The sequence below is a fragment of the Lepidochelys kempii genome, chromosome 20, assembly GCF_965140285.1.
Source record: "Lepidochelys kempii isolate rLepKem1 chromosome 20, rLepKem1.hap1, whole genome shotgun sequence".
Taxonomy (NCBI): domain Eukaryota; kingdom Metazoa; phylum Chordata; order Testudines; family Cheloniidae; genus Lepidochelys; species Lepidochelys kempii.
Window position 1 is genome coordinate 21,233,530 of NC_136399.1, and position 27,837 is coordinate 21,261,366.

A 27,837-nucleotide genomic window follows, 5' to 3' on the forward strand; every position below is an offset into this window, starting at 1 on the left:
ACTCCAGGGCGTGTGAAGATCCCGCCTGGGACCCGGAGTCGCGTGGCCTGGAAACCAGCCCCGCAGCGCTGGCGTGTCGGAAATTAGGCCTAAGTGGTGGACAAATGAATGGGAGCACCAGTGAGTGCCCCCGCCACTCCCTAGTGTTAGGCTCCTTAAAGGAAGAGTCTTTGGAGGCCAGGGGTGGGGCCAGAGGAGTAGCCGGATGGACGTGACCGCACCAAGAGCTGGCTGAAAGGAGAGGAAGGGGCGAGCAGTGCCATCCTGGCTGCCAAGGGACCCACCAGCACCCTGCCGACCCTGACAGACGCCCCCAGCAGCCCTGCTCTCGTGTGCGCTAAACACAGGCGGGCGGACAGTGGGCGGGCGGCACTTCAGGCTCCTGAGCCCTCCCAGCCAGTGAGTATGAGCTCGGGTGGCTGGCCTGAGTCTCTGTCCACCCTGCTCGTTCACACGCCAGCGCAAGTGGGTCTTCCTGGGCCGGGGGCTCGTGGACACACCCGGAGAGGGACCCACTGCCTGACTGCCCGGGCCAGGGGCTCGTGGACACACCCAGAGAGGGACCCACTGCCTGTCTGCCCGGGCCAGGGGCTCGTGGACACACCCAGAGAGGGACCCCCTGCCTGTCTGCCCGGGCCAGGGGCTCGTGGACACGCCCAGAGAGGGACCCACTGCCTGTCTGCCCGGGCCAGGGGCTCATGGACACACCCAGAGAGGGACCCACTGCCTGTCTGCCCGGGCCAGGGGCTCGTGGACACACCCAGAGAGGGACCCACTGCCTGTCTGCCCGGGCCAGGGGCTCGTGGACACACCCAGAGAGGGACCCACTGCCTGTCTGCCCGGGCCAGGGGCTCGTGGACACACCCAGAGAGGGACCCACTGCCTGACTGCCTGGGCCAGGGGCTCGTGGACACGCCCAGAGAGGGACCCACTGCCTGTCTGCCGGGCCAGGGGCTCGTGGACACGCCCAGAGAGGGACCCACTGCCTGTCTGCCTGGGCCAGGGGCTCATGGACACACCCAGAGAGGGACCCACTGCCTGACTGCCTGGGCCAGGGGCTCGTGGACACGCCCAGAGAGGGACCCCCTGCCTGTCTGCCCGGGCCGGGGGCTCATGGACACGCCCAGAGAGGGATCCACTGCCTGTCTGCCCAGCCAAGGGGCTCATGGACACGCTGAGAAGGGGACCCATTGCCTGTCTGTCGAGGCCGGGGGCTCGTGAACACACCCAGAGGGGGAGCCCCTGCCTGTCTGCTCGGGCCGGGGGCTCGTGGACACGCCCAGAGAGGGACCCCCTGCCTGTCTGCCCGGGGCCGGGGGCTCATGGACACGCCCAGAGGGGACCCCACTGCCTGTCTGCCCGGGCCAGGGCTCATGGACCTGCCCAGAGGGGGACCCACTGCCATCAACACCTCCAGCTAAATCCCAAACACCACATGGGACATGAGACTTTGTGTCTCCCCCCCCCACCCCCCGCACACCCCACTGCCATGTGTCTCTTTCCCTTCCCCATTATACTGCTCCTCTTTTCTCACCTCCCTGTTTACTGTCTGGCTCATCAGAGTCTGGCTTTGCTGCCAAGACGCTATATTTTGCAACACGGCTGCAAGCCTGAGCCCAGGGGAAGAGAAGAGCAATGTCCCAAGTTTGACGGGTCTCGGCCTGGCTCATCAGCCCGTGGGCCAGGGCGTAACACTGCAAAGGAGAGAGACGCTGCTGGTCTCCTTCCCCTCTGTGGGCGTTTGTTTTGTTTTGTCTGCAGGGAAACGGGATGGACTTTAACAACAGCATCAGCAGCTCCAGCCCAGCTCAGCCAGCGGCTCCATCCATCCCCCCAGCTTCCCCTCCAAGGCCAGTTACTCCCATGGCTGGTCCATCCAGGAGCCTGCCAGTCAGACATGGGTTTTCTTGTCACCGCCTCGCTGAAGGGCCGGGGCCGGGCATCAAGGGGCACTGGTCTGAGAAAAGCCTTTAATACCTTACAGCTCAAAGGCTTTCACTGGCTTTTCTTCTTCCCCTGGGCTTTCATACAGACTTCCCGGGCTGTTCTGGGGGCGTTTGCCATGGCACTGCCCAGCTGAGAGCTCTGATAACCAAACCGCAAACCGTGTCTGATGTTGGACACAGACTGGGGCATGGTGACCCCTTGCACTCATTGAACCCATATATTCCATTTAAAGTAATACAACAGCACCCCCTGGGGGGCAGGGGATGTCAAGGTATGGGCACCCCGATGCAGGGGATGTATAGGGTATGGCACCCCTGGGGCAGAGGACATGTGGGGCATGAACACTCTGATGGGGGAGGGGTTGTGTGGGGTATGGGCACCACCTGGGGGGGGATGCATGGGGCATGGGCACCTAAAACCCTTGGTAAATCCATCCCTGTCTGTCCGTGAGGCCTGGGCAGGGTTTGGCGGGGATCTATGCTCTAACACTCCCCCCCAGCTGTAACTCTCAGAGCCCCCAGCCCTACCCCGGGTCAGGATCCTTGCAGGGGCACCCTGTCCCTCCCCGCTCCCCCTAGGTGCATCCCCATCTCCCCTGCTGTCAGGGGTTCCCCCAGCCCTTGCCTACCCGGACAGGGGGAGGGGAAAGTGGAGAAGTGAGGCAGAGTCCTACCCGAGCCTGCAGGGCAGGGCATGGTGGCAGCCAGGGCCTTACCGTGCTGAATCCCGGGAACAGGCCCACGGCTGGCTGCGCCTCCATGGGGAAGGGCAAGAAGTGCTTGATGTCCAGTGGTGGCTGGATCATGGCGGGGGGCGCGCGCAGCATGGTGGGGAGCGGGGCTGCCCGGCTCAGGCTCCCTAGACAAGAGACAAGGAGAGAGCGTTAGGAGCAGCATGGGGGGGCCCGGCGGGAGCCACGTCTGCAGTGTTTGTGTGGGGGGGGATTCCCATCATCCGCAGGGATCCAACATTCAGCTCCCAAACCACAGGCCTTTGGAGCAGAGGCTGCAACCTGCAGCTGGACACCAGGGGGTGCCAGGCTCCCACACATGCTAAACAGCCTGGGGCACAAGCTCGCCCTGGGGTGATGGCCTGGCCCATAGGTGCTGGAACTGGGGGGGAGGGGGATGGCCACACACCAGGCTCAAAGTGGTTTCCATCCTAGCCAGGGTTTATGCTTTGGTTCAATGGTTCGCAGCCCCCCTGGCCTGACCCGCTTGTGGAGGGAGCCCCCAGGACGGGGCAAGGGACTCTGGCCTGGTTGACCCAGGCAGGATCCAGGCCTGAGCCCCGCGGGCCAGCCTCCAGCCTCCTGGGCCAGTCTGTGCCAGGCCTGGGAGCGGCTCCCTGATTGCAGCACCCAGGTGCATTGGCCACAGGGCTGGGGCCAGCCCTCTGGGTGCAGACCCGTGCTCCTCACTCCCCCACCAGCGGGCAGAGCCTGGCCCAGCCCTGAAGGGACTCAGAGACCAAGAGGGAGTTAACCCCGAACATGCTGGGCTTTCACAGCAAGCCAAACAGGCTGGGAGTCGGGACTGAGGGGCACCGGCAGAGCTGGGTGTGGGGGACCCCAGGGCTGGGATTACAGGGGACTATGGGAAGGGGCTGAGCAGCACTCGGGGGACAGTGCACACACGTGTGTAAGCGTGCATATTTTTCCACTTGCAGGTGAACATGTGTGGCGGGGGACACGTGCCCATCTGAGTGCAGCACAGTCTGGGAGGGCCAGGGCAAGTGGCACTCGTCGGGGTGTGGCCGGTTGAGAGGCGCCCGTCTGGACAGGGCCGGGTGAGAGGCCTGTCTGGGTCTGTCCAGGTCTCTTCATCTCCAGAAAGACCCCGTGGAGCCGAACTCTTTAATCCCCTCCCCTACTCTACACAGACACCGCAAGGCTCTAGGCTCCCATCCCCACTTCCTGTCTTGGTGGCGTGGTGCCCCCTGGTGGTGGGACAGGGCAGTGCAGCCCTACTCATGCCTGCTGATACGGGCAGGGGCTGCTCTGGCTGAGGCTGTGCTGGGAGTCTGGTAGGGCAGAGAGCGAGGGACCTGCACCTCAGGCCACGGGCCAGTGGAATGATCTCCCAGAATGTACTGCAGCAGGCCAGCCACGCTGTACACATGCTCCCGCATGCATGGCCATGCACCCCGACACACGACGGGCCCGCCTTGCACACGTGACGCTCGATGGCCCCCCCTCACAACTGTGTGCTCTGGCACACACTGTGACGTTGCATTCTATATGATTTTATGAAAGTATGCTGTGAGTGTGAATATGATATACACTGTTCTCAGTGGTAGCTGATAACAGAACAAGGAGTAATGGTCTCAAGTTACAGTGGGGGAGGTTTAGGTTGGATATTAGGAAAAACCTTTTCACTAGGAGGGTGGTGAAACACTGGAATGAGTTACCTAGGGAGGTGGTGGACTCTCCTTCCTTAGATATTTTTAAGGTCAGGCTTGACAAAGCCGTGGCTGGGATGATTTAGTTGGGGATTGGTCCTGCTTTGAGAAGCGGGTTGGACTAGATGAGCTCCTGAGGTCCCTTCCAACCCTGATATTCTATGATTCTATGAAAAAAGAAAAGGAGTACTTGTGGCACCTTAGAGACTAACCAATTTATCTGAGCATAAGCTTTCGTGTCGGATGCATCTGATGAAGTGAGCTGTAGCTCACAAAAGCTTATGCTCAAATAAATTGGTTGGTCTCTAAGGTGCCACAAGTACTCCTTTTCTTTTTGCAAATACAGACTAACAGGGCTGTTACTCTGAAACCTATGATTCTATGATGTAACTAAAATATGCTTCATGCAAAAGGTCTCTTGTAAGGTATCATTACAAAGCTTACAATCCACTGAGTGTGGGCATCCTATTTGTATAAATGTATCACTCTTGTATCTGAAATTAGAAATATGAAATATAACTCTGAGGGCCTATTGTAATTATGCAAAGAGTGAGCCATTAATGGTGGCTTGGAATCTTGATGGCTCCCATCAGCCAGGACAATTGACTGTGGATGCCTCTGTTTGCAGGACGGCCTTCCTGTGAGTCAGGCTGGGAGGAATGATGGCTTGGGATCATGTCACCTGAACTGGAATCCATCTTTAACCTGGTGTTTTTTCATTGAGAAGGAGGGGTGGGAACCCAGAGGGACAAAGGATTCCTGCCTTGTGCCAAAGATGTATAAGGGGGTGGAACAGAACAAAGGGGGCTGCAATCATGAGAAATCCCCTAGCTACCACCTGAGCTGGAACAAGGGCTGTACCAGGGGAAAGAATTGTGCCCAGACTAGGAAGGCGTTCAGTCTGTGAAAGAAACTTATTGGAACATCTCTAATGGTGACGTTTTTATCTGTATTCAGTTTGATTAGACATAGATTTGCGGGTTTTATTTTATTTTGCTTGGTAATTTACTTTGTTCTGTCTGTTACTACTTAGAACCACTTAAATCCTACTTTCTGTATTTAATAAAATGACTTTTTACTTATTAATTAACCCAGGGTGTGTATTAATACTTGGGGGGAAGGGTAAACAGCTGTGCGTATCTCTTGATCAGTCTTATAGAGGGCAAACAATTTCTGAGTTTACCCTGTATAAGCTTTATACAGGGTAAAACGGATTTATTTGGGGTTTGGACCCCACTGGGAGTTGGGCATCTGAGTGTCAAAGACAGGAACGCTTCTGTAAGCTGCTTTCAGTTAAGCCTACAGCTGTTAGGGGACGTGGCTCAGACCTGGGTCTGGGTTTGCAGCAGGCTAGCGGGGCTGGCTCTGACCAGGCAGGGCACTACCAGGGCAGGAAAGCAGGGACAGAAGTAGTCTTGGTACATCAGTTGGCAACCCCCAGGGTGTTTCTGTGATCCAGCCCGTCACACGCACCACACCCCAGCAGCAGCCCCATGCAGCAGAGGGGCCTGGTGGAGGGGAGGTAGCTGCCCTACAGCTCTGCAGGTGCTCTGCACTTTGGCTCAGTCGCACCTGTGCACCTTGGGAGGGCAGCTGGGCCTGCCCCTGAGCGCAGCCCCAGAGGGTATCTCTGAGCTTGTCTTACCAGTTACCTGGCAGAGAACGGGGGCACCAAGGCAGAGAGGCTGCAGGGCCTCCTGGCATTGCCAACCCCTGTGGGCAGGTCCTGGTGGCAGGCCAAAGGGTCCTGCAGCGATTACTGATGGGAGCCCAGGCCCTGGGGGGCAGAGGAGTGGCTGGCAGTGCCCCTGGCAGCACAGCTAGCTGAATGTGTCTGGGGAGGTGGGATGGGGGTGGGCAGCCCCCTTGGTCCGGGCTGGGTCGAGCGGGCTGTGCTGCTCAGGCAGCCGCTGTGCAGGGGAAATGCCTGCCCCAGTGCAGCGAGATTAGAGCTGCAAAGCCCTTTGCAACTCTACCCCGGCTCCCACCCCGGAGTCCCAGGCTCAGGGTGGTGTCTCTGTCTCGGGGGCATCCCCTCCCCTCCTAGACCCTAGCATCACCAGAGAACCCCCCATCCCCTGGCAAGGCCTGGGATCTGCCAGCAAGAGTCAAACCATCACGGTCAGTTTTGCTTCCCTTCCCTGGACAGTTGCAGCCGGCGCTGGGCTCCCAGCACCATGGGGGGCTCCAGGACCATGTTTCCTCTGATCAGAACCGCCCGGACGAGCAGCGCAGGCGCGGCCCCACCGCAACCCCAAGCGTCACATGGCCCTGAGCAGCACGAGGCTGATCTGAGGGGCAGGGCCAGGCTGCCCTATGACATGGGGCTGGAGGGACAGGTCCCACTGTGCCGGGGGAAGCACCCCCACAGGGCTAGCCCAGCACCCCTAGGGGAGCCCCCAGGAGTCCTGCATGAGGGTCTGCCCACCCTCCCCCCCCGACAGACTCAGGCCAGCTGCTGGGCCCCGCCCCACATCATAGCTCCCATGGCTCCCTACAAGGGGTAGGGGTAAGGAGCATTATTACCCCCATTGTTCTACTGGGACACTCAGGTGGGGGCAGCATCTCACACAGCAGAGAACCCAGGAGTCCTGCCCCCAGCCCGGCACCTTACCCATGTGAGCACCAGCCCCATCAGAGCAGATGGGAAATCCCCTGGCCCACCTGTTGTCAGTAGAGGGCCATGTGGGCACCATGGCCTGGCTAACAGCCCGGGCCAATCCTGAGCAGCAGGGAGGGGTCGGGGACACAAGCGGGGAACCCAGCGCAGCCGAGGAAAAGGGGGCAGAGGATGGGCTGGAGCTGGAGCTCATGGGGTGCAGAGCATGGTGCCTTGAGCCCCATGTCCCCCTGCCCCTCAAATCAAACCCAGGGGCTCATTTAGCCCACTAGCCCCCTCCTCCCCCACCCAACCATACCCCACCAGCCCCATGGGCCCAATAGCTCAGTATTTCCCTTCCACCACTAATGCCACAGATCAGATCCTTCTCCCTGAGTACCCACTGCTCCCCTGCCTCCCATGCCCATGCCAGCAATGGGCCCATCTAACCTGGAGTCCTCCCCTCCCCTGCGCCCTGCCCCTCTCCACTCGAGCACAGCCCCATCGAATCCATGCTGGCTCTGGTACAGGGTGCAATCCCCCCTGCCCCGCCCCAGTTCAGTCAGGGAGCCAGACAACGACCTGGTTTCTGATCCCCCATCTTGGGGGCACTGGAGTCAGCAGAGACCTAAGGGACTGAGCACGAGAGCCTAGGGGTGGAGGTTAGGAGAAAAGTCCCTGAGACAATAGGGGTCGGGAGAAAGTCCCCAACGTTGGAGGGGAGGGGCGGGAGGGAGAAAGGCCCCAAGGCTGATCTGAATTCCCACCCCAGCACTCTCGCCCCCTGTCCCTGCAAACCCCTCCCTGTCCCCCGGGGTTCAGCCGCGAGACTGATGGGTTGTGAAACGTGACGGGGCTGGGAGTGACCTGGCCCGGACTGAACATGCTGCAGACCCAGGCACTGAGGTCCCTGCAGCAAACCCTGCTGGGGTCTGTGAGTGGGCGCCTGTGCCGGGCGCTGCACGTCCACACCACCGCTAGCCGGCCTGGGGGAACAGACACTCCTGGCACCCTCTGCAGGTAAAGTGGAGGCGGCGTGCGCCCATGCGCCTACCTGCTGGCCAGCTAATCTGCATATGCTGCTCTCTGGCTCCCCTATAGGTAAATGGGGACACTGAATGGCTCCCTGTATTTGCATCCAGGTCATGGTGTCATAAAGCGCCCCGAACTACCTGAGTGCCACGCTGACCCTATGCTGCTGGGTAGGGGGGACGGGTACGAGAACATCCTGCAGGTTAACCCAAAGGGAAGTGGCCACCCTATGCTGGGAGGCCGCGGGGGGAGGCAGAGTGCCAAGCCTAAGGCAGTTTTTCCTGATGTGGCGGGGTGCTGCAGAGTGGGCAGCTGCGAGCTCCCTCGGGGGGGTGGGGGGCATGAAGCATCCCACAGCCAGGCGCTGAGAGCAGCAGCCCCTCCAGGAACAGGGGCTCCAGCCCCCGGCTCTGTGGTTGCACCACAGAGTGCGACGGGATGGCCAGGTCTGGGATTGGAGAGAAGCGGGTGTGCAGGGAGGAGGCCACGCAGCGGAGCTGGGTGATGGCAGTTAATGGCAAAGCCCTCATAATCCCGCACATTGCTGGGCTGGGCTGGGGGTGAAATCGGGGCTGGGAAGCTGCTGGAGCCTCCAGCCAGCTGGCGTGGCTGCTGCTTTAGCTCCGAGCCGGCTGAACCTGACCAGGGGCCTAAGTGTTAAGTTTTGAGAACTCTGGATCTGAAAATCGGGGTGGGAGGGGAGAGGGGAATTGAGCCACCTGTTATTGGAGGGGCTGCTGCTGCTATTAGCACCTGGCTGCAGTGTGCCCCCTTCCCCGCCGACAATCCCACCCACTGAGCTCAGGGTCTGGATAGACAAGATGAACAAAGGAACATCTTTCTCCCTAATTCCCCCCCATGGCAGCCAGGGAGCTCTGTGCCCCCCTCCCCATGCGGCTCTTCGGCTGCGTCTCCAGTGGGGGGAGGTCGGCCAAGCCCAGTGGACCGGGGGTGGGTTTTCACTGGGAGCTTGGCCGAGGTAACCTTTCAGTGCAAACCAAGCCCTAGAGAGATTCAGTGACTTCCTGGACCCAGTCCCCCGAGCCCAGCACAAGCCCAACCTGCCTCTCTCATCCGCACTGTTTTCATCCTGCGAAATCTCACTGGCTGGTTACCCCACAACAAGCTTGTAAAATCTCCTCCTTCAGTGGCTCGGCCAAGCAAAGATAACAACCTACTGCCACTGCTGCTGCTGCCAGCTAGCAGAGCCACTCCTGCAGCTCCAACAACAGAGCCCTTGCTTCTAGCCCAGCACCCAGATTCAAGCGCAGCCAATGACAGCAGGTTACACTCACCCTGGGCATCACAGCCACCCCAGCGGCCAGCCACATGACTCCCCTGAGCACTCGCTTCTCAGCCCCAACAGCAAACGCCAGAGCCCATATAACCTCCCAGCCCCTGGGCTGGGCACAGCAGGGTTGGATCCGCTTTTGCAGGCCTGAGAGATGCTGCTTCCCTCCAGCTCCTACTCACAGCTCAGCTCCTGCTGCCCACAAAGGGGAACTGACTCCCCCCGGCCCCCGCCTCTGCACAGCACCTCCCAATGAGCACAGCGGTGGGGGCTGAGCTGTGCTCATGGGTGGCCCCCTCGATGTGCAGCCAGGGCATACACAGAGCAGGGGGCTCCCTCCCTCATCAATGGGCGCTAATTAGTCCCTGTCCTTAAGGTAACAACCTTTCTCCACCCCAAAGCACATTCCACTCAGGGATCTGCACTATTCTGCAGCCCCCTCTGGGGTGGAGCATGACAGCCACTGATCCATCCGCAGCAACACCCTGCAGGGACAGAGCCAGGGGTGCAATAGCCAGAGATGGAATCTGCACCAGCTGCTTCCCTTTGAAGGCACCTCATGAGAGCGGACAGGGGCCAGGACTCGGAGCCCCGAGCCTGAGGGGGTTGCCCATCCCCCATAGATGCAGCTCCTGCGGCAGTAGTGTGGGAGTGTGCGGTGGCCGTCACGGTGCAGAGTTCCTTAGCCCAGGCTAGGTGCTGGCACACGGTGCAGACGCAACACCAAAGGCCTGGGTGACATTCGGAGCTTCGTTTGCTGGGGGCAGGGGGAGCAGCTCCCTCCCACCCCACACAGAGCCACCCCACCCTGTGCTGTCGGGATCCATGCACAGTGCAAGTCACCCTTGGCCTCAATGGCTGAGCATGAGAGGCAGAGACATGGGGGACGTTCTTCTACCCTGAACCAGGGGCCCTCCCTGGCAGGGCACTTTGAACGTGGCTGGGCACAGGAACAGCTGCTCTCGGGAGGACCTGGTGCTCTGGCATCACCACAACTGGGGAACACGGCCCTTGGGTATCTCTTAGGAGAACTGATCCCTGCTGATCCCCGACCCCACTCTGTACAGCACAGCGCCCCCTGCTGACACCCGCCCTGCGCCCTGCAGCACCATGCCCTCTACGGAGCCCCCGCCCCACTCCCCGCAGCACAGTGCCCCCTGCTCACCCCTGCCCTGCTCCCTGCAGCACAGCACCCCCTGCTGAGCCCCTCACTCCCTGCAGCACAGCGCCCCCTGCTGAGCCCCTCACTCCCTGCAGCACAGCGCCCCCTGCTGAGCCCCTCACTCCCTGCAGCACAGCGCCCCCTGCTGAGCCCCTCACTCCCTGCAGCACAGCACCCCCTGCTGACCCCTCACTCCCTGCAGCACAGCGCCCCCTGCTGAGCCCCTCACTCCCTGCAGCACAGCGCCCCCTGCTGAGCCCCTCACTCCCTGCAGCACAGCGCCCCCTGCTGAGCCCCCTACTGGCTGTGCCCCTTACAGTCTGCTGGGTCAATCCAGTGTTTGTTGGGCTCTGGCCGGGGGAGCTGCCAAAGGGGCAGCACAGCCCCCTCCTCGATCAGGTTGGGTGCCAGCAGCTGCCATGGCTCAGAGCAGCTCTGCGGCTGCTGGGGGTGGCACGTTGGCGAGATGCCTGGGGGACTGAGGGCCTGGGACACAGCTGGGGAGCGGAGCAGATACTGATCCAGGGCCCCCTCTGAGACACAGCTCTCAGCCCCCCCAGCCCCCCCAAGTGCCCCCTGCCCAGCTCAGAGCCCTGCACCAGCACAGGGCCCAAAGGCAGCTGTGGCTCTGCCCCACAGTGCCACTCGGGGAGGCAGGAGGGGGCTGGCACATGAGCCCTGTCCAGACCCCCAGGCAAAGCCCCCTCCACCAACGGTTCCCCTCTGGGGGTGGGACAGCTAATGAGACCAGCTCCCCTAAAGAGGCGGCTCGATGCGTTAATAAAAAATGACACCACAATTCCCATGGGGGCGGGGGTGGGGGGTGGCAGCTCTGACAGGGTCTCGGAGGTGAGGGAGCAAGGCTGGGGCTTGGGACGGGTCTCCAGGCTGTTAGCTCCCCAGAAGGTGAGGGTGGGTGTGATGGGCAGGGCTGTCCCCAAGTCCCAAGGATGGGCAGAGAGTGAAGGGGTGGGTGGGACTCCTGGGTTCTATCCCCGGCTCTGGGAGGGGAGTGGGGTCTAGTGGCTAGAGCAGGGGTGCTGAGAGTCAGGACTCCTGGGTTTCGTCCCCAGCTGTAAAATGTGCTAGGCACATCCCTGCCCCTCCCTGTGCCTCAATTTCCCCTCTGTTGCAATGGCCCAGCTGGAAGATGCTGGGAAGGGCCCCATTGTTGCTGTTCACTGCTTCTTCTCCCACCGCTGGCACCAAGTGCCCCTTGCAAAAGGGGCTGAAACCATCTCCCGCCTCCCCGGGCAGAGACCCCGTCACGCCGACACATGCATCCGCTGCACCAGCACCAGTTCCCCACACACTGGGTACCACCCAAGCCTGTCAACCTGACAGTGCCAGATACCTGAGTGCAGGGGGCACAATCTGTGACCCCCAGTCTGCATCGGAGACAAGTCTGCAGAACCCGACCTGCAGCCCCCTGCCATCCCAGCCCTGCCCCCCAGCTCTGCCATTGCCCCTCAATCCCGACCTGCAGCCTCCTGCCATCCCAACTCTGTCCCCCCAGCTCTGCCAATGCCTCTCAGGCTAAGCCACAAGTGCCCCAGCATCTCCAGGCCCGTGTCTAAACTGGGTCATCCCCACCCCTGGGGGTCACTCCCCTTGGATCAGTGACGAGGCTCCAGGCTGGCGCTGCCCCCGCCCTGGGTATCAAGGAGCCATTCATCAGTTCTCCTAGCAAGACTCAGTTGCAGGGACTCGGCCCTACCCGGATGCCGGGGTCCCTGGCACTGGTCACCAGGGAGCTGTCACTGAGGCACGTCTATGCCCCAATGCCCTGTAACCCCTGCAACCAGGTGACCCCCTGCTGGGCCAAGACCCTGGGACCGGCTGCCCCACACCCCCCAGCCAGGAGACGCGCTTCCCCAGGGCCCTGGCCCCCTGCATGGGCCCTACCACTAGAGGGTGACAGGGGTCCCTTCTCCCATGCTCAGTGCCAGCGTGTTACCCTAGGGCGCACTGTGGAGACCAGGCTCCCCTCCCTCCACAGCCCAGACACTGTAAACAGCCCCCCAGCCACCAGGGAGGGGTCAAAGAGCGGTATGGGGGTAGGAGAGACCTGATCACCCCTCCCCCACAGCACCTCCCCTCCCTCCTGCACTGCTCAAGCTAGAGCCCTGCCCCCGGCCAGCGCCCTGGGGTGACCTCCGCCTCCCAGCCCCCGCCCTGCCTGTCCCTCCAATCATCCTTGTGACGGCTCCAAGCAAAGCAGTGCTGTGGGGCGGCCAGGCTGGGGGGGTCAGCCTAGGTCCAGCTACCAAGCGTGGCGGGTGCTGAGCTGAGCAACCCTGACAGGCATGACAGGAGACTCCAGACGCCCATTGTCCAGCTAATCTGCCCACTCCCGGGCCAGGCACCGAGCGCTTACCTGCGCAGGCCGGGTCCCTGCTGCTGCCCCCGGCGCTGGGTCTGGACAGGGCTCGGCTGGGGACAGAACCCGGTGTCCCCTTCTCCCGCCCGCCCGCAGCCGCCCCTCCTCCCCGGTCGCTAACGGGCTTTGGGAACAGCAGCCAATTAAAGGCGCTCAAAAGTGGGGCAGGCGTGCGGCGGGGGGGTGGGGGGGGCGGGGAGCCCGGCTTAGGAGAGGCGTGACGGGAGATGACAGCTCGGTTCCCTGGCCCCACAGCTGCCCGCGTGCCGGCTCCCACAGCCCAGCGGGCAGCCTGGCATGGACACGCGGTGGTGGGGGGCACTGATTCCATTGCTGCCCAAGCCCCACACAGCACGGACATTGAGGGGATCAACTGCAGAGCCAGGGGCAGAGTCGGGGGCTGGGAGCCAGGACTCCTGGGCTCTCTCCCTGGCTCTGATTGGGAAGTGGGGTCTAGTGGTTACAGCGGGGGGGTTGGGACAGGAGCCAGGACTCCTGGGTTCTCTCCACAGCTCCTGCTCTGCATCTCCGTGGTTGATATTCCGGAGAGGCCACACCAGTGTGTGGGAAGCAAGTTCAGTTCATGACCTTTTGCAGAGCCTGCCCCTCCCCCACCCCAGAGGCCTCCCTTCTCCTGCTCCTGCCCCACTCAGGCAGGGCGGTGGGGGGACACTTGCGGTTGCTCAGGGCAGACAGAGCTTGCAGGGGCAAGGGATGGGAGCGATCCCCGTCCAGCCAGCTGCTCGAACCTCCTGAATCTGCGCGGTGCTGCCCCTGGGACCAAACTTCCCGGAGTGGAGGGAGGAGCAGGGGAATTGCGAACTCAGGCCAGAGCCCGGGGGTCCCAGCTCCTGCCAGGAACGGCCATAGATCCTGTGGGGCTGAACAAGCCCCATCCACACAGCACAGCCCCCTTGCCAGAGTCCTAATGCTAGGGGAGAGCGCCGGGGAGAGCGCCCCCTGCTGATCCCACTCCCTGCAGCACAGCCCCCAAGTGCCCCACTGACTGCCAGGGGAGAGTGCCCCCTGCGGAGCCCCCAACCCTGCTCCCTGCAGCACAGCGCCCCCTAGTGCCCCACTGACTGCCAGGGGAGAGCGCCCCCTGCGGAGCCCCCAACCCTGCTCCCTGCAGCACAGCGCCCCCTAGTGCCCCACTGACTGCCAGGGGAGAGCGCCCCCTGCTGAGCCCACACCCTGCTCTGTGCAGTGGCCAGCTTTGCCCTGGGAGTCTCTACTCCGAGCTCTGTGGCCCGTCCAGGCTCACACCCAGCTCCTATCAGCCCCTCCCCCGTGAGGCTCTCTGCAGATTGCGGGCCTGAAGGACTCTGGTTCTTGGGTTTCTCTAAGTACCCGTTTTGTGGGAATCTGTGCCCCCCACCCCTCCCCGCTTCCCCCATGGCCCCCCACATTCCCCCCCCCCAACGGCGGGGCTGTGCACTTGCTACGTTCTTCAATTGCATTTTGTGGCCAAACATGGTGTACTCCAATTCCTGGCTACAGCACAGCTCTACAGGCACTCCTCAATCCCGACCAGCAGCCCCCCATTATCCCAGCCCTGGGCTCCCCCCTCAGCTCTGCCAGAGCTCCTCATTCCCTACCTGCAGCCCCTCAGTACCCCAGCCGTGAGCTCCCCCCCAGCTCTGCCGACACTCCTCAATTCAGACCCACAGCCCCCCTTAGTTCACTGCATTCTCTCCGCCCTGTCCAGTCCTAAGCAGCTGTTCAGAGATGTTGTGAACATTAAATTGCTGCTCTATATCACCCCAGAGGTGGCTGCAGTTTGCCAGTGTGTTTGTGCCTTATCCAGTAAGTGCTTTGGGACCCTTTGGGGGCAAGGAAATGGGACCACCTGTAATACATGCAGGCTCATTCGGGCCCTCACGTTTGTACCTTATGCCACCCACCGCACCTCGGAGCTTCCCGGTGACAGGCGGGTCAGAGCCAGGATCCTCCTGCTCCCACAGACCAGGTGACAGAGGAATCCCCATTGCTACTGGGTGTACAGGGCCTATGACACGCAGCAGATGTGAATCCCACCAGCAGGGGGCAGTGGAGCTCCCGGACACACCCTGGTTGTGATTTTACTTCCAAGGGTGGGGAACATCCTAGGGAATCGTAACCATGGCGACCTGCATGGCCTTGCCCAGAGGAGCCTGTGAAGGTGCCCCCCAGCTGACCTACAGCCCTACCCCCGCAGCCAACTCCCCCAGCTCACCCCAGTTCTGCCCCCCAAGCCCTGCCCCCCAGCTCACCCATGATCTGCATGTCTCTGGGTGGGGCAGCTGGTGGGGATGCAGGGTGCGCCCAGGGTGGGTTGAGGAGGACGCAGGCACCAGGCCAGGCTGCCGGGTATGACGCCTGCTGGAACGCAGGGCCTGGGGGTGAGGATGGACGAGGAGCTGGGGTGGCGAATGGCTCCTGCACTGCTCAGCTTTGCCCTCAATCACAACCCACAGCCTCCAGGGCTCCCCCCAGCTCTGCCAATGCCCCTCAATGCTGACCCACAGCCCCATGGGCTCCCCCCAGCTCTGCCAATGCCCCTCAATCCCAACTCACAGCCCCCAGAGCTCCCCCAGCTCTGCCAATGCCCCTCAATCCTGACCCACAGCCCCATGGGGTCCCCCCAGCTCTGCCAATGCCCCTCAATCCCAACTCACAGCCCCCAGAGCTCCCCCAGCTCTGCCAATGCCCCTCAATCCTGACCCACAGCCCCATGGGGTCCCCCCAGCTCTGCCAATGCCCCTCAATCCCAACTCACAGCCCCCAGAGCTCCCCCAGCTCTGCCAATGCCCCTCAATCCCGACCCACAGCCCCATGGGCTCCCCCCAGCTCTGCCAATGCCCCTCAATCCCGACTCACAGCCCCATGGGGTCCCCCCAGCTCTGCCAATGCCCCTCAATCCCAACTCACAGCCCCCAGAGCTCCCCCAGCTCTGCCAATGCCCCTCAATCCCGACCCACAGCCCCCAGGGCTCCCCCCAGCTCTGCCAATGCCCCTCAATCCCGACTCACAGCCCCCAGGGCTCGCCCCAGCTCTGCCAATGCCCCTCAATCCCAACTCACAGCCCCCAGAGCTCCCCCAGCTCTGCCAATGCCCCTCAATCCCAACTCACAGCCCCCAGAGCTCCCCCAGCTCTTCCAATGCCCCTCAATCCCGACCCACAGCCCCATGGGCTCCCCCCAGCTCTGCCAATGCCCCTCAATCCCGACTCACAGCCCCCAGGGCTCCCCCCAGCTCTGCGAATGCCCTCAATCCTGACCCACAGGCCCCAGGGCACCCCCACCACTCCTCTGCCAATGCCCCCCACGACACAAGGACACGCTGAGCGCAGGACCCTGGCTCTGGGTGGGGGGTGAATGGGCCTTTTTCCCTGCTGTGGAGCCCCCCTGCCTTTCATCTCCGCCTCACTGCCCCCATAGCAGGGTCTGCGCCGTCCCCCTCCACCCACTCCAGGGCGCATGAAGCATGGGGGGCAAACACAGGAGACCTGACGTCGCAACTGCTCAGAGGGACTGTGGGGGGATCATTGGGGAGAAGGCCACAGGTTCCCCCCTGAAAGCAGGTTCTACTCCTCTGCCAATGCCCCTCAATCCAGACCCGCAGCCCCCAGGGCTCCCCCCAGCTCCCAATGCCCCTCAATCCCGACTCACAGGCCCATGGGCTCCCCCCACCACCCCTCCCTGGGAGGCACCCCTCCTGAGTCCCCAGCTTCCCCTGGCCCCGCTCCAGAGCTGGCAGGACTCCCCAGCCTGTGTGGTGCTGCCCTGACTATGGGAGAACCCCCGACCCTGCCTGTGCCAGGCCCCCGCTCACCAACCAGGCCAGCGCAGTCTGGGCCCAGTGCCCTCTCGCCTCCCTGTGGTGCCGCGACCCACCACAGGGCCCAGCCTGGGGTGCGCACAGCCCTGTCTGCGCCTGAAACAGCTCTGGTCGGAGAGGTGCCAGCCCGGACATAGGGCGTGGGACCTGACTCCCAGGGGCAGAGCCCGCCAGACCGGGGCAACAGCTGGAGCCCCCCTCAGCTGGGACCAGAGGCTCCTAGCCCAAGGGTCCTGCTGGCAGAGGCCCCAGGGCTGCCCCCAGGGGATTCCTGCTGCACCCACAGCAGATCTTAGAAAAAAAACATCCCGGCTACACAGGAGTATGGCCAGCACCAGCGACTCCTTCACAGCCCAGGGGAAATTCCCCTCCCTGGAGGAAACTCACACGTCAGTTCCTGTCTGATCAACTTTCAGCCACTGGAGCTTAGGAAGAACCCAGGCGTCCTGGCTCCCAGCCCCCTGCTCTAACCACTAGACTCTGCTCCCCTCCCAGGGTCAGAACCCAGGTGTCCTGGCTCCCAGCCCCCTGCTCTAACCCCAGACTATCACATTCCCCTTTTTGCTGCTCTCCCCCAAGACCCTCCCCATGGCAGTGCAGCCATGTGCACCAGTCACACGCTAAGGCTGGCAGTGCCACTTCGCTCCCCTACCACCCGGTCTCTCCCTGGCTGGCAAAAGGTGCTGAGTGAAGGGCCAGTGCCTGTGGTTCTCCCCCGCTCCCCAACCACAACCCCCATGATGGGGGGAGGGGCTGTCAGGGCCCCACTGCCAGTCAGAAACAGAAGTCCCAGGATGCAATGGGGCACCATGCATATTAAGAGCGAGGGGAGAAGCCGGAGGGCTGTGGAGTCACCCGAGAGGCCCAGAAGAAATCCCTGGGTCCAGCCCCCCTCCCCCATTAGTTCCGATCGGATCTCTGGGCCTGACCCACTGCACCCCTATGAGCCAGGCAGGTGGGGAGGAGGGGTCACAGCACCCCCCCAGCACATGCCCCGACCTTGGGCGCATCACTGCATTTAGGGCTGGAACCCTGTGGCTGGCCGATGGGCACAGGAGGCGTGGGGGGAGGACCAGGAACCGTCCCCCCGGAGCCAGCCCAGGCACTTGGTGGTGCACAGTGGAGGATGGGAACTGGTGCCCAGTGTGGTGGGGTGGAGTGAGGACCGTCCTGGCCCTGCCGCCCCTTATGTGCGAGCCCAAGGCCAGCCCTGCTGCCCACCCGCGATGCCCCCTCCCCTAAACCGCAGCCTCTGGGCATGCACGAGGCTGGGATGGGGGGCTGGGAGTGGGACTCCTACCACTGCGGTCTGGGGATGCCCAGTCTGGATTGAGTGATGTGCGGCAGGGCCCAGGCCCCAGGGCTGCCTGGCTGGGCATGATGTCCACAGGGTGTGGGGTACATAGCACTTTGGGGGATGCTGTGCAGCAGCCAGCCCCAGCTCACTCATGCCCCCTTCCTCCCCAGCATGCCAGCAGATTTGGCCCTGGCTCAGTGAACCCCTGGCCCTTCCACATAGCAGGGTGGGCTCTGGTGCGAGCTCTGGTGCATGCCCTCCCCACCCCCCCACCCTGATGCGCTGGCCGCCGAGAGCCTGCTGGCCCCCCTTGCCCATCCGGCTAGGCCCGTCTCTGCGCAGCCTGGGAGCAGCCGGGCGGAAAAGACCCTGATTGTTCCTGACAAACTGGCCCCATTTCTCCGCTGCCAGCACGGCAGCTGGCAAGGGCTGGGAGCGTGGCTGAGAGGAGCAGGAGCGGCTCCGTCACCATGGGGGGCTGAGTGGGCACCCAGCAGGCAGCGGGATGGGGTGGGGGAGCCGCTCGAATCGGAGACTCCCCCAGATAAGCCTGTTGCCCAGCCCCCCATGTGAGCCCCCCAACTTCTCCCGGAGGAGCCCGCTCCTTGGCATCAGTCCCCCCGCCCCGTCTGAACGTCAGCACTGGGGCAACCCCCTCAGCCAGGCTCTTCCATGGGGTCTCGTAGGCCCTGAGTGAGGGGGCGTGTGCCATGGTGGGGCTGAAGGCTGCGGGGGTTAGCAGGCATCAGCCTGGTTCCGGCACTGGGCCCAGAGCAAATGCCTCCCCAGGTCAGCAATGACGGCTCCCCACACCCAGACCGAGCCCCGGTTATACCCTGGGGACACAAGGCTGGCCCTGAAGTCCGTAATGCTGCCCCCTCCCTGGCCTGCTCCGCCCAGGGCATGGCTCGCTGGCACTGCAAGGCCTCATTACCCGCCCACCCCACCACTCGGGTGCCATTGCCCCCTCAGGCCCACACAACCAGAGAGACCTGCGATCTGCCAGGAGACTTGGACCCCAGGCAACACCCAGGGGATACTGAACCCAGGAGTCCTGACTACTGCTCCTCTCCCCAAGCCAGCAAGGGGACACCGGAATCCTGCTCCCAGCACAAATCCCCATCAGGGCCAGTCCCAGGAGTGGCAACCCCAGCTCTGTCCCCCCTTGGGGCAGGAGGCAGAATCCCCCCCAAGCCCAACCAGGGCTCTGCTTGCTGTCCAGACCCCGGGGAGGGGGAACTGGGAGAGCAGGCCCCTGGCTATCTATCCTGGGGGGCTCTGTCTCATCCCTTCTCTCACACGACAGACAGGCCTGAGGCCTGGCAAACTCATTTCACAGTCACCTGCTGGAATCTGAGCACCCTTGTGCCCCAGGGAGCTGCGGGGCTATCCCAGGGATCAGCCCTAGGTTCTATCCCCAGCTCTGCAAGGGGAGTGGGGTTTAGTGGTCAGAGCAGGGGGGCTGGGTGTCAGGACTCCTGGGTTCTATTTATGGCTCTGTGAACTTGGGTGCATTCTTCCCCTCTCTGTGCCTCAGTTTCTCCTCTCGTCTGTGGGGTGATATCCAGCTGCCCCTTGGGGGCTGTTGATATCCCTGCCTGTGAACGGCTGGGTGTTCCTCAGGGGAAGGTGCCAGGGGACCCCCAAGTTTTGAATTGCCCCCGGCCAGTGTCCAGGACAATGTGGCCCTGGCAGATGCGTGTCCGACCCTGCAGCAATGCAGCTGGGAGCAGTTGCTGCTGTGGGGGCTGAGGGCAGCAGAGCCATGACAGGGCGGGGTCTCCCTGTCCCTAATGCCCTGGTGTGATACCGGAGCCCTGGAAGCCGACTGCCCTGCCCCAGCAAGCCCTGAGCCTGCGTCTCTGCCACAGGGCCACGGGTCTCCCCCGCCCACAGTCAGGCACAGCCACCGGCAGCTGGACAACTTCCCAGATCTGATGCCTGCCCAGCCAGGGCTGGAGCCCCCAGGGCCCGATGAGAGACTCACTCGCTGGGGCATCTGGCACTGCCCGCTGGGGGGAGGGGGAGAGCAACGTGGTGCAGGAGATCCTGCAAAAGAGAAAGTTCCCAGCTAAGTTCCCGCAACTTCCTCAGGCCCTGAGCCAGGCTGGGGGTGGAGGGCAGGGGATGGGGCTCTTGGGGGCCTGGTGTGGGAGCCATTGGGGGGATGGAGTCCTTGGGGGGCTGGGGCTCTTGAGGGCTGTGTGTGTAGGATAAGGGGTCTGTTCTGATTTCCTCAGGATCCCAGCAGGGCCACAATTCCAGGGCAGGTGTTTGGCCAGTGCTTGAGCCCTAATCCCCTCTTGGACCCTCCACACAGCGAGGCCCAGAGGGAAAATCCTGCTGAGCCAGGTGCTAATTGGGAAGGTCTCAGAAGGGTTGCCAAGGCAGCAGATGATGCCAAGTGCCTGGAGGAAGGTGACCCTCACCCAGCTGGGCCTGCTCAGTACCCCCAGGCTGGCACCGCTACTGGCTGTGCCATCAGCCTGCCTGGAACTGTGTCCTGCAGCGCCAGTGTGGGGTGAGCGCTGGGCACCCCATCCTGTGGGGCTGGAATGGGGATCCTGCCCTAGGACAATGCACATCCCCCCACTCCAGAACTCAGCCTCCTCCAACACCCCACCTTCCCCACCAGCTCCAGTACAGCCATGTCCCCTCCAATCCCTGTGCCCCCCAGGTTCCCAGCACCCCTGCCAATGCCCCAACATCTCCAGTGCCCTCTGGCACCCCTACAGATGCCAGCATAACTCTCTAGCAAACCATGTGCCACCTCTCTTCTGACCCACTAGACGATAACTGTCCGCTGCTTCTGCCAGCCAATGGAGTTGCTCCTGTAGCCTGAGGGGCGGCGCAGGAGGCTGGGGGGCAGCAGGTTCATTTCCCCCGTGGTGCAGGTGCCAGGCAGTGGCTTGGGGATGCACCAGAGCTTGGCCTCTGTCCAGCCAGGATCCCCGGAATGGTGCCAATGGCCCAGGCAGAGGCACCAAGAGGAGTCAGCAGGACCCATCCGGCAGAGCTGCCCCGGGGCCGGGCCTAGTGCCCACTACTGCCCTGGTGTTGCTGGAGGCAGAGCCGCTTCCCTGCCCCACGGCCAGGCCCCCACCAGAAGAAGCAGGATTAACCAGTTCCCCTCCCCCCTGCCTAGAAGACCCCCAATGACTCTGTGACGAAGCGGGACTGTTCTTAATGTTTCATCTGAATATTGTGGGGGTGCCTCAGTTTCCCCCATGCAGTTCTTAAATATCTAGATGGTGGGATAAGGGTGTATGATCCTTGCAGAGCCCTAGAGGGCAGGTGTGTGCAGGGGTCTGGACACAGAGAATGGCCGACATCCTGTTTCCTGGCAACTGATGGCCTGGGCCCTTCCCCCCTGCAAGGTGAGAGCTAAAGGGTTGGAGAACAAAGGAATCAGGTGACATCCTGGCCTGGAAAGGGACAAAGCCCAGAGGAGGAGGGGCTGTAGGGAGTTTCAGTTTGGGGCTGGCTGGTGACAAGGAGTGAAGTGCAGACGTGGTTGTCTGGCTCACTGCCCCCCAAAATGGACCCAGCTGAGGGGTCCTGTTCTCTGCACCTACAAGCTCTGTTTTAGACCACGTTCCTGTCATCTAATAAACCTCTGTTTTACTGGCTGGCTGAGAGTCATGTCTGACTGCGGAGTTGGGGTGCAGGGCCCTCTGGCTTCCCCAGGACCCCGCCTGGGCGGACTCGCTGTGGGAAGTGCACGGAGGGGCAGAGAGGATGCTGAATGCTCTGAGGTCAGACCCAGGAAGGTGGAAGTTGTGTGAGCTGAGTGTCCTGCAGATAATCAGCTCACAGAAAGGAGACTTCCCCAGAGTCCTGACTGGCTTCGTAGGGAGCAGTTCCAGAGCATCGCCCGGGGACTCTGTGACAACGGTGGCAGAGGTGGGATCTACTGCACACTGCGGATGGCGCTTCCTGCAGTAAGTGACTGGGGAGCAGTAAAACGAAGGGGGAATGACGAGGACCAGGCCTGCTGAAGGCTCAGAGAGGAGCGGTTTCAGGGGGCGGTTAACCCCTGGGAGTGTGTGACCAGCGAGAAGGACTGTGCAGTAATGGGGTCCCCCTGGGGACTGCGGTGAGCAGTCTCAGGGGTGGAGGAGCCTGCGACTTGGCCCTGGGAGAGAGAAGGACTTTAGTAGTAATAGGGTTCCCCTGGGGATTGCAGTGAGCGGTCCCAGGGGTGGAGTCTGCAGCTCGACCCTGGCAAAGAGGTGGTGACCTCGAGAAGGGCTGGCACACTAGAGGTTCTCCCTGGAAACCATGGGGAGCTGAGAGCACACAGACCTGTGAGTCCACAACAACTTGGGAAGAGCAGAGTGATGGCCTATCACCATCTCCTTAAGAAGGATTGCAACCCTGTGCAAAAAGAGAGGGTTGCACATTGGAAAGTTCACCAAAGCACAGTTAATTGTGCAGCTGGAGGAGGATGACCGCTCTAAGGAACAGATTCCTGACCCACATGGGGCTATAGCAGGATCTGGGAGCAGCTGGAGTAGTAGCCAGGCATCCCCAAGACTCCTGTCCCTGACCAGACAAGGGTCTTCACGATCGGGTTCCCCATCGGGGCATTGGAGACAGACAGGATTGGAGCTGAGTCTGAGAGAGCAAGAGGACTGTGAGAGTCAGCGAGAGTCCAAGAAAGAGCTGCAGAAGCAGCAGCAGCATGAACTGGCGGTGGGGGAGCGGAGAGGCCTAGGGGACCTCCCAGGGGTGAGTGGGAAGAGACCCCGGGGTGCCAGTTCCGCAGGGAACCTCGAGACTAAATTGCTGCCCCTGGTTAAGGGGGGCGGGATGTGGATGCCCACCTCACTGCCTTTGAGCAGGCTGGAGATTTGAACCAGGGGGACCCTGTGGAAAAGCCCCGGTGTCTAGCTCCCTTGCTGTGTCCCAAGGCCATAGACTCTGTCAGCCAGATGGGTGGGGAGGTGGACAGGCTCCCACTCCTGGTCCCAACCTATATGTCTGTGTGGAGTTTCCTGGGGCCAGGCCCCTGAGACTCCCAGTGGGAGCAGAAGGTGATGGTCAATGGGGAGACATTCCTGGGGTGGCGAGATCCTGGGACAGAGAGAACTGTTGTCAGGCCCTGGGTGGTGCAGCCTCAGATGCTGAGGGGCTGTGTGAGTATCCCAGGGATGAAGCCCCTCGTCCTCCCTATGGTCCAGATCCCTGTGCAGACCCAGGAGGGGTGGGGCTGGCTGGTCGTTGGGGTTCTCCAGGAGACCAGCTGTTGTGGGGTGACTGTCTCTCTTTGGGACAGGATCCAGACCCTGCTCCTGTAACTGCGGAGGGTTTGAATTTGTATCCAGGGAACCAAACGGTGGAGAGGGAAATGGTCAGTGAAAATGCAGATGACCTGGCTGGCAGGGGGGAGGAGCCGCTAGGCTCAGGGTACCTGCCTGCCTGTGACCAGGCCCCTGGGGCTGGGTGGGACAGAGAGATGCTCCCCGCCCCCTTGCACACCGGAGAGGGGGCTTATGCTGGCTCTGATGCAGTGAGGAAAGCAGCGAGATCACTGCCTACCCCCACTGGGACAGCAAGGGCAGTGCTGAGCACAGTGGGAGCCGAGACCCCAGCTGAGGGAGGGGAGACACAGGCAGGGCAGGGTATCTGTTGGGAGTGGCAAGGTGCTTGCTAAGGAAAGTCTGGATGAGTCTAGGCAGCCTTGTGAGCTGATGGCTTTGTCTAGTCAGCAGTGTGGGAAGGCGAGGAGAGTGGAAGATGAGTGTCCCTGTACCTTACCTTGTTAAGGTTCTTGTTAAACCCTGGATTTGTGCTGGAAATGGCCCACCTTGATTATCATCCGATGAAGTGAGCTGTAGCTCACGAAAGCTCATGCTCAAATAAATTGGTTAGTCTCTAAGGTGCCGCAAGTACTCCTTTTCTTTTTGCGAATACAGACTAACACGGCTGTTACTCTGAAACCTGTATCTTACCTGTTAGCTGGGTGGAGAATTGTGACAGTGAAAGAAATGTGCCTGTGTCTGTCAGGGGTATTGACTTGCCTATGGAGGGAGCTACCCCGGTCTCCAAGCAGTTGTCTGTGAACAGCCTTGTGTGCTGGGACCAGGGGAATGAGATCCCAAGCTGTGTGTCTGGGAAAGGAGAATGTGTCTCTGGCTCTTTGTCTGTGGAGCAGACAGAAGGAGCCTTTCAGCCTGTGATGGTTGAGGATAGTACAGTTGTCTCAGAGTTGGTTCTGGATTCAGCTAAAGCCCAGGAAGGGAATGGTCTTAAGTTTGTGTCTGCTCGGGAGAATGGCCCTGCAACTAGGTCGCATCCAATTAGTGTCTACGTAAACTCCCAGAGACCAGACAATTCTGGTGCTTGTATTTTGCCTCTTGCTAGTGTGTTGTTGGGAAAGGGTGTAGCAACCCTGTCTAATCAGGGTGAGATCCTAGCCAGGGCACAAGGAGAGCATAAAGGTGATGTGATTGTGTTACCTACTGAGGGTGTGGAAACCTTTGACAAGAAGGAAAAGATTCCTGAACTTGTGTGTAGCAAAGGGAAGGAGAATGCTTCTAACCTTTTATCTAGGGAGTCTGTCAGTTTGCCTGAAAGGGGATTGTGTAGGAATCTGCCGGATGGGCCAGAGGTAATTCTGGATGTAAGGGAGACCCAGAAAGAGTCTGTTGTTGCTCAGGAAAGTGTTCCTCTAGAGCAAGCCCTAGGTGAAGAGGGTAAGGGCAGAATTTCTGTGAAGAGTGAATTGTTGCATAGAAAAGCCCCTAGGGAAAGGAATCCTCATGGTAGTCTTTGCAAGCAGTTTACTGCAACTGAAGGGTGTGAAAGGGATTTAATCAAGAAAGTTTCAGTTCCTAACAGCCAGAAATTTTCTGTTGTGACTGAAGCCACTGACTTCCCTGTTGAAAGATCCAGTGTGGATAGCTTTGAGAAGGTCTCAGATGGAGTGAAAGCTGTTAAGAAAGTTAAACAGTCCTATAACCAAGTGGCTGTGTTTGGCCAGCTCGTTGGGGAGACAAGGTTGTTGAGAAAGGGATGTCTCCATGCTAGTTCTGTAAGTGAACAGTATGTGGCCCAGGTCAAGATGGGGGCTCTTAAGCAAGAGAGCCCGAATTGCAGGCCTCCAGACAGGAGCGCTGGGAGAAGACCCGATCCCAGTTTGACCCCCGGAGGTTTTGGGGTGGCAAAAGGGCACAGGCCGCATAAACCTTCCCACATACAGCATGCAAGTGCTATCGACCACCCCCAACCTAAGGGAGGGCGTGAAACTGGAAGGGCCTGGTGTAACTCTCACCAAGGAACAGGAGAGATGCTGGGGCATCCATGGGAACGTTGGTGGCTTCGAACTTCCCCAGGTCACCGGCTAAAGTGACCCTGCTCAGTTTAGTCTTGAAGGGGGGAGAGATGTGACGAAGCGGGACTGTTCTTAATGTTGCCTCTGAATATTGTGGGGATGCCTCAGTTTCCCCTATGCAGTTCTTAAGTATCTAGGTGGTGGGATAAGGGTGTATGAGCCCTAGAGGGCAGGTGTGTGCAGGGGTCTGGACACAGAGAACGGCCAACACCCTGTTTCCTGGCAGCTGATGGCCTGGCCCTTCCCCCCTGCAAGGTGAGAGCTAAAGGGTTGGAGAACAAAGGAATCAGGTGACATCCTGGCCTGGAAAGGGACAAAGCCCAGAGGAGGAGGGGCTGGAGAGAGTTTTCAGTTTGGGGCTGGCTGGTGACAAGGAGTGAAGTGCAGATGGGGTTGTCTGGCTCACTGCCCCCCAAAATGGACCCAGCTGAGGGGTCCTGTTCTCTGCACCTACAAGCTCTGTTTTAGACAATGTTCCTGTCGTCTAATAAACTTTCTCTTTTACTGGCTGGCTGAGAGTCACGTCTGACTGCGGAGTTGGGGGGCAGGACCCTCTGGCTTCCCAGGACCCCGCCTGGGTGGACTCGCTGTGGGAAGCGCACGGAGGGGAGAGAGGATGCTGAATGCTCCGAGGTCAGACCCAGGAAGGTGGAAGCTGTGTGAGCTGTGTGTCCTGAAGACAGTCTGCTCACAGAAAGGAGACTTCTCCAGAGTCCTGCCTGGCTATGTAGGGAGCAGTTCCAGAGCATCACCTGGGGACTCCGTGACAGATTCCCACTCCCACCCTCCCCCAGCCACTCCCAGAGACCCCCCAACCCTCTGCAGATCTCAGCACCTCCCTTCCCCAGCCATTCCCCCACTGCCCGCACAACCCCCATCATAGAATATCAGGGTTGGAAGGGACCCCTGAAGGTCATCTAGTCCAACCCCCTGCTCAAAGCAGGACCAATTCCCAGTTAAATCATCCCAGCCAGGGCTTTGTCAAGCCTGACCTTAAAAACCTCTAAGGAAGGAGATTCTACCACCTCCCTAGGTAACGCATTCCAGTGTTTCACCACCCTCTTAGTGAAAAAGTTTTTCCTAATATCCAATCTAAACCTCCCCCACTGCAACTTGAGACCATTACTCCTCGTTCTGTCATCTGCTACCATTGAGAACAGTCTAGAGCCATCCTCTTTGGAACCCCCTTTCAGGTAGTTGAAAGCAGCTATCAAATCCCCCCTCATTCTTCTCTTCTGCAGGCTAAACAATCCCAGCTCCCTCAGCCTCTCCTCATAAGTCATGTGTTCCAGACCCCTAATCATTTTTGTTGCCCTTCGCTGGACTCTCTCCAATTTATCCACATCCTTCTTGTAGTGTGGGGCCCAAAACTGGACACTCCAGATGAGGCCTCACCAATGTCGAATAGAGGGGAACGATCACATCCCTCGATCCGCTCGCTATGCCCCTACTTATACATCCCCATCCCTCCCACCCCCTCCGGATCACTGCACAGCCATGCGGTCCCAAGGCACACAATCCCTCAGCAGTTCCACTCCCCAAATCAGCCCCCCCCCCCCCGCCCACACAAACACACATACCTGGCCCAGGGAAGGCCCTGCCTCGCCTGCCATCCAAACCAGCCCCTCACCACAAAGGCCCCACTCTGGGATGGGGAGTCAGCACCCACCAGATGGCAGCACCATGCCCCAGGGGCGGAGGGGGCAAGAGCAGGGGTGGGGTGAGAGGAAGCAGCAACTGGGGTTGGGAGCCAGGACTCCTGGGTTCTATCCCAAGCCCAGCTCACTGTGTGCCCTGGGAAGACTCCTGCCACCGTGTGACTCAGTTTCTCCCTTTGTGCCATAAGGGTTAGTGATGCTGACACACTTGCGAACCTCAGGTGGGTAACAAGCAGCACCATGTATCCCCTGCAGGAGGCACTCTCCTGCCCAGATCACAAGCAGCCTTCCCAGGTGGCCTTGCATGGAGCTGTGCCAACCACCTTGTGGGGGGCCTGGTGCCCTGACCCATCATGGCCCCAGCCCTCCTGTGCCCCAATGCCATGGCCCCTGCACCAGAGAGACAAGCTCCCAGCTCTCCCCATGGGAGAGGGGCTGCCCCTTCCGGCTCCAGACAGGCAGTGCTGTGTGACCTGACTAAGGAGCATGGTGCCCCCCGATGGGCCATGGCTGAGCTACAGCCCACAAAGCTGGGGCAAAACTGAGCCAGGGGCCCCCTTGCTGCGGGCCGTGTCTCACTGGTGGCCTCTGGTGAACGGCTCCAGTGCGGGGGCAGATGGTGGCTCCTGGCCCTCCTGCTTCAGGCCCCGCAGACACCAGCAGGGGCCATTCATTCAGATTCACGCCCCAACTTGGGCAGGCGAGGCTGAATGGCTCAGTCCAGCGTGGACCCTGGGGCATGGCCCCACGGATTCAGGCCCTGAGCCGCTGCCTGCAGGGAAATGACATTCCCTTCTCCTTCGTCAGCTCCTCCCTGCCAGCGCTTTCTCTGGCATTGTCTGTGATGAGCCAGGGCACCCCCAAGAGACAAGCTGGGTCACCCTGGCGGTGAGGGACTTGGGGGCAGCGAGCCATT

General features: G+C 61.1%; 1 protein-coding gene across 1 annotated transcript in view; it reads right to left on the reverse strand.

Moving 5' to 3' along the window:
* Nucleotides 1–27,837, reverse strand: part of ZNF385A (zinc finger protein 385A) — a 70,733-nt gene that overhangs the window by 34,965 nt on the left and 7,931 nt on the right. The window contains exon 2 of the mRNA XM_073318602.2: nt 2,621–2,805. Within this exon, the coding sequence (XP_073174703.1) occupies nt 2,621–2,805 (185 nt within the window). The remainder of the gene's footprint in view (nt 1–2,620; nt 2,806–27,837) is intronic.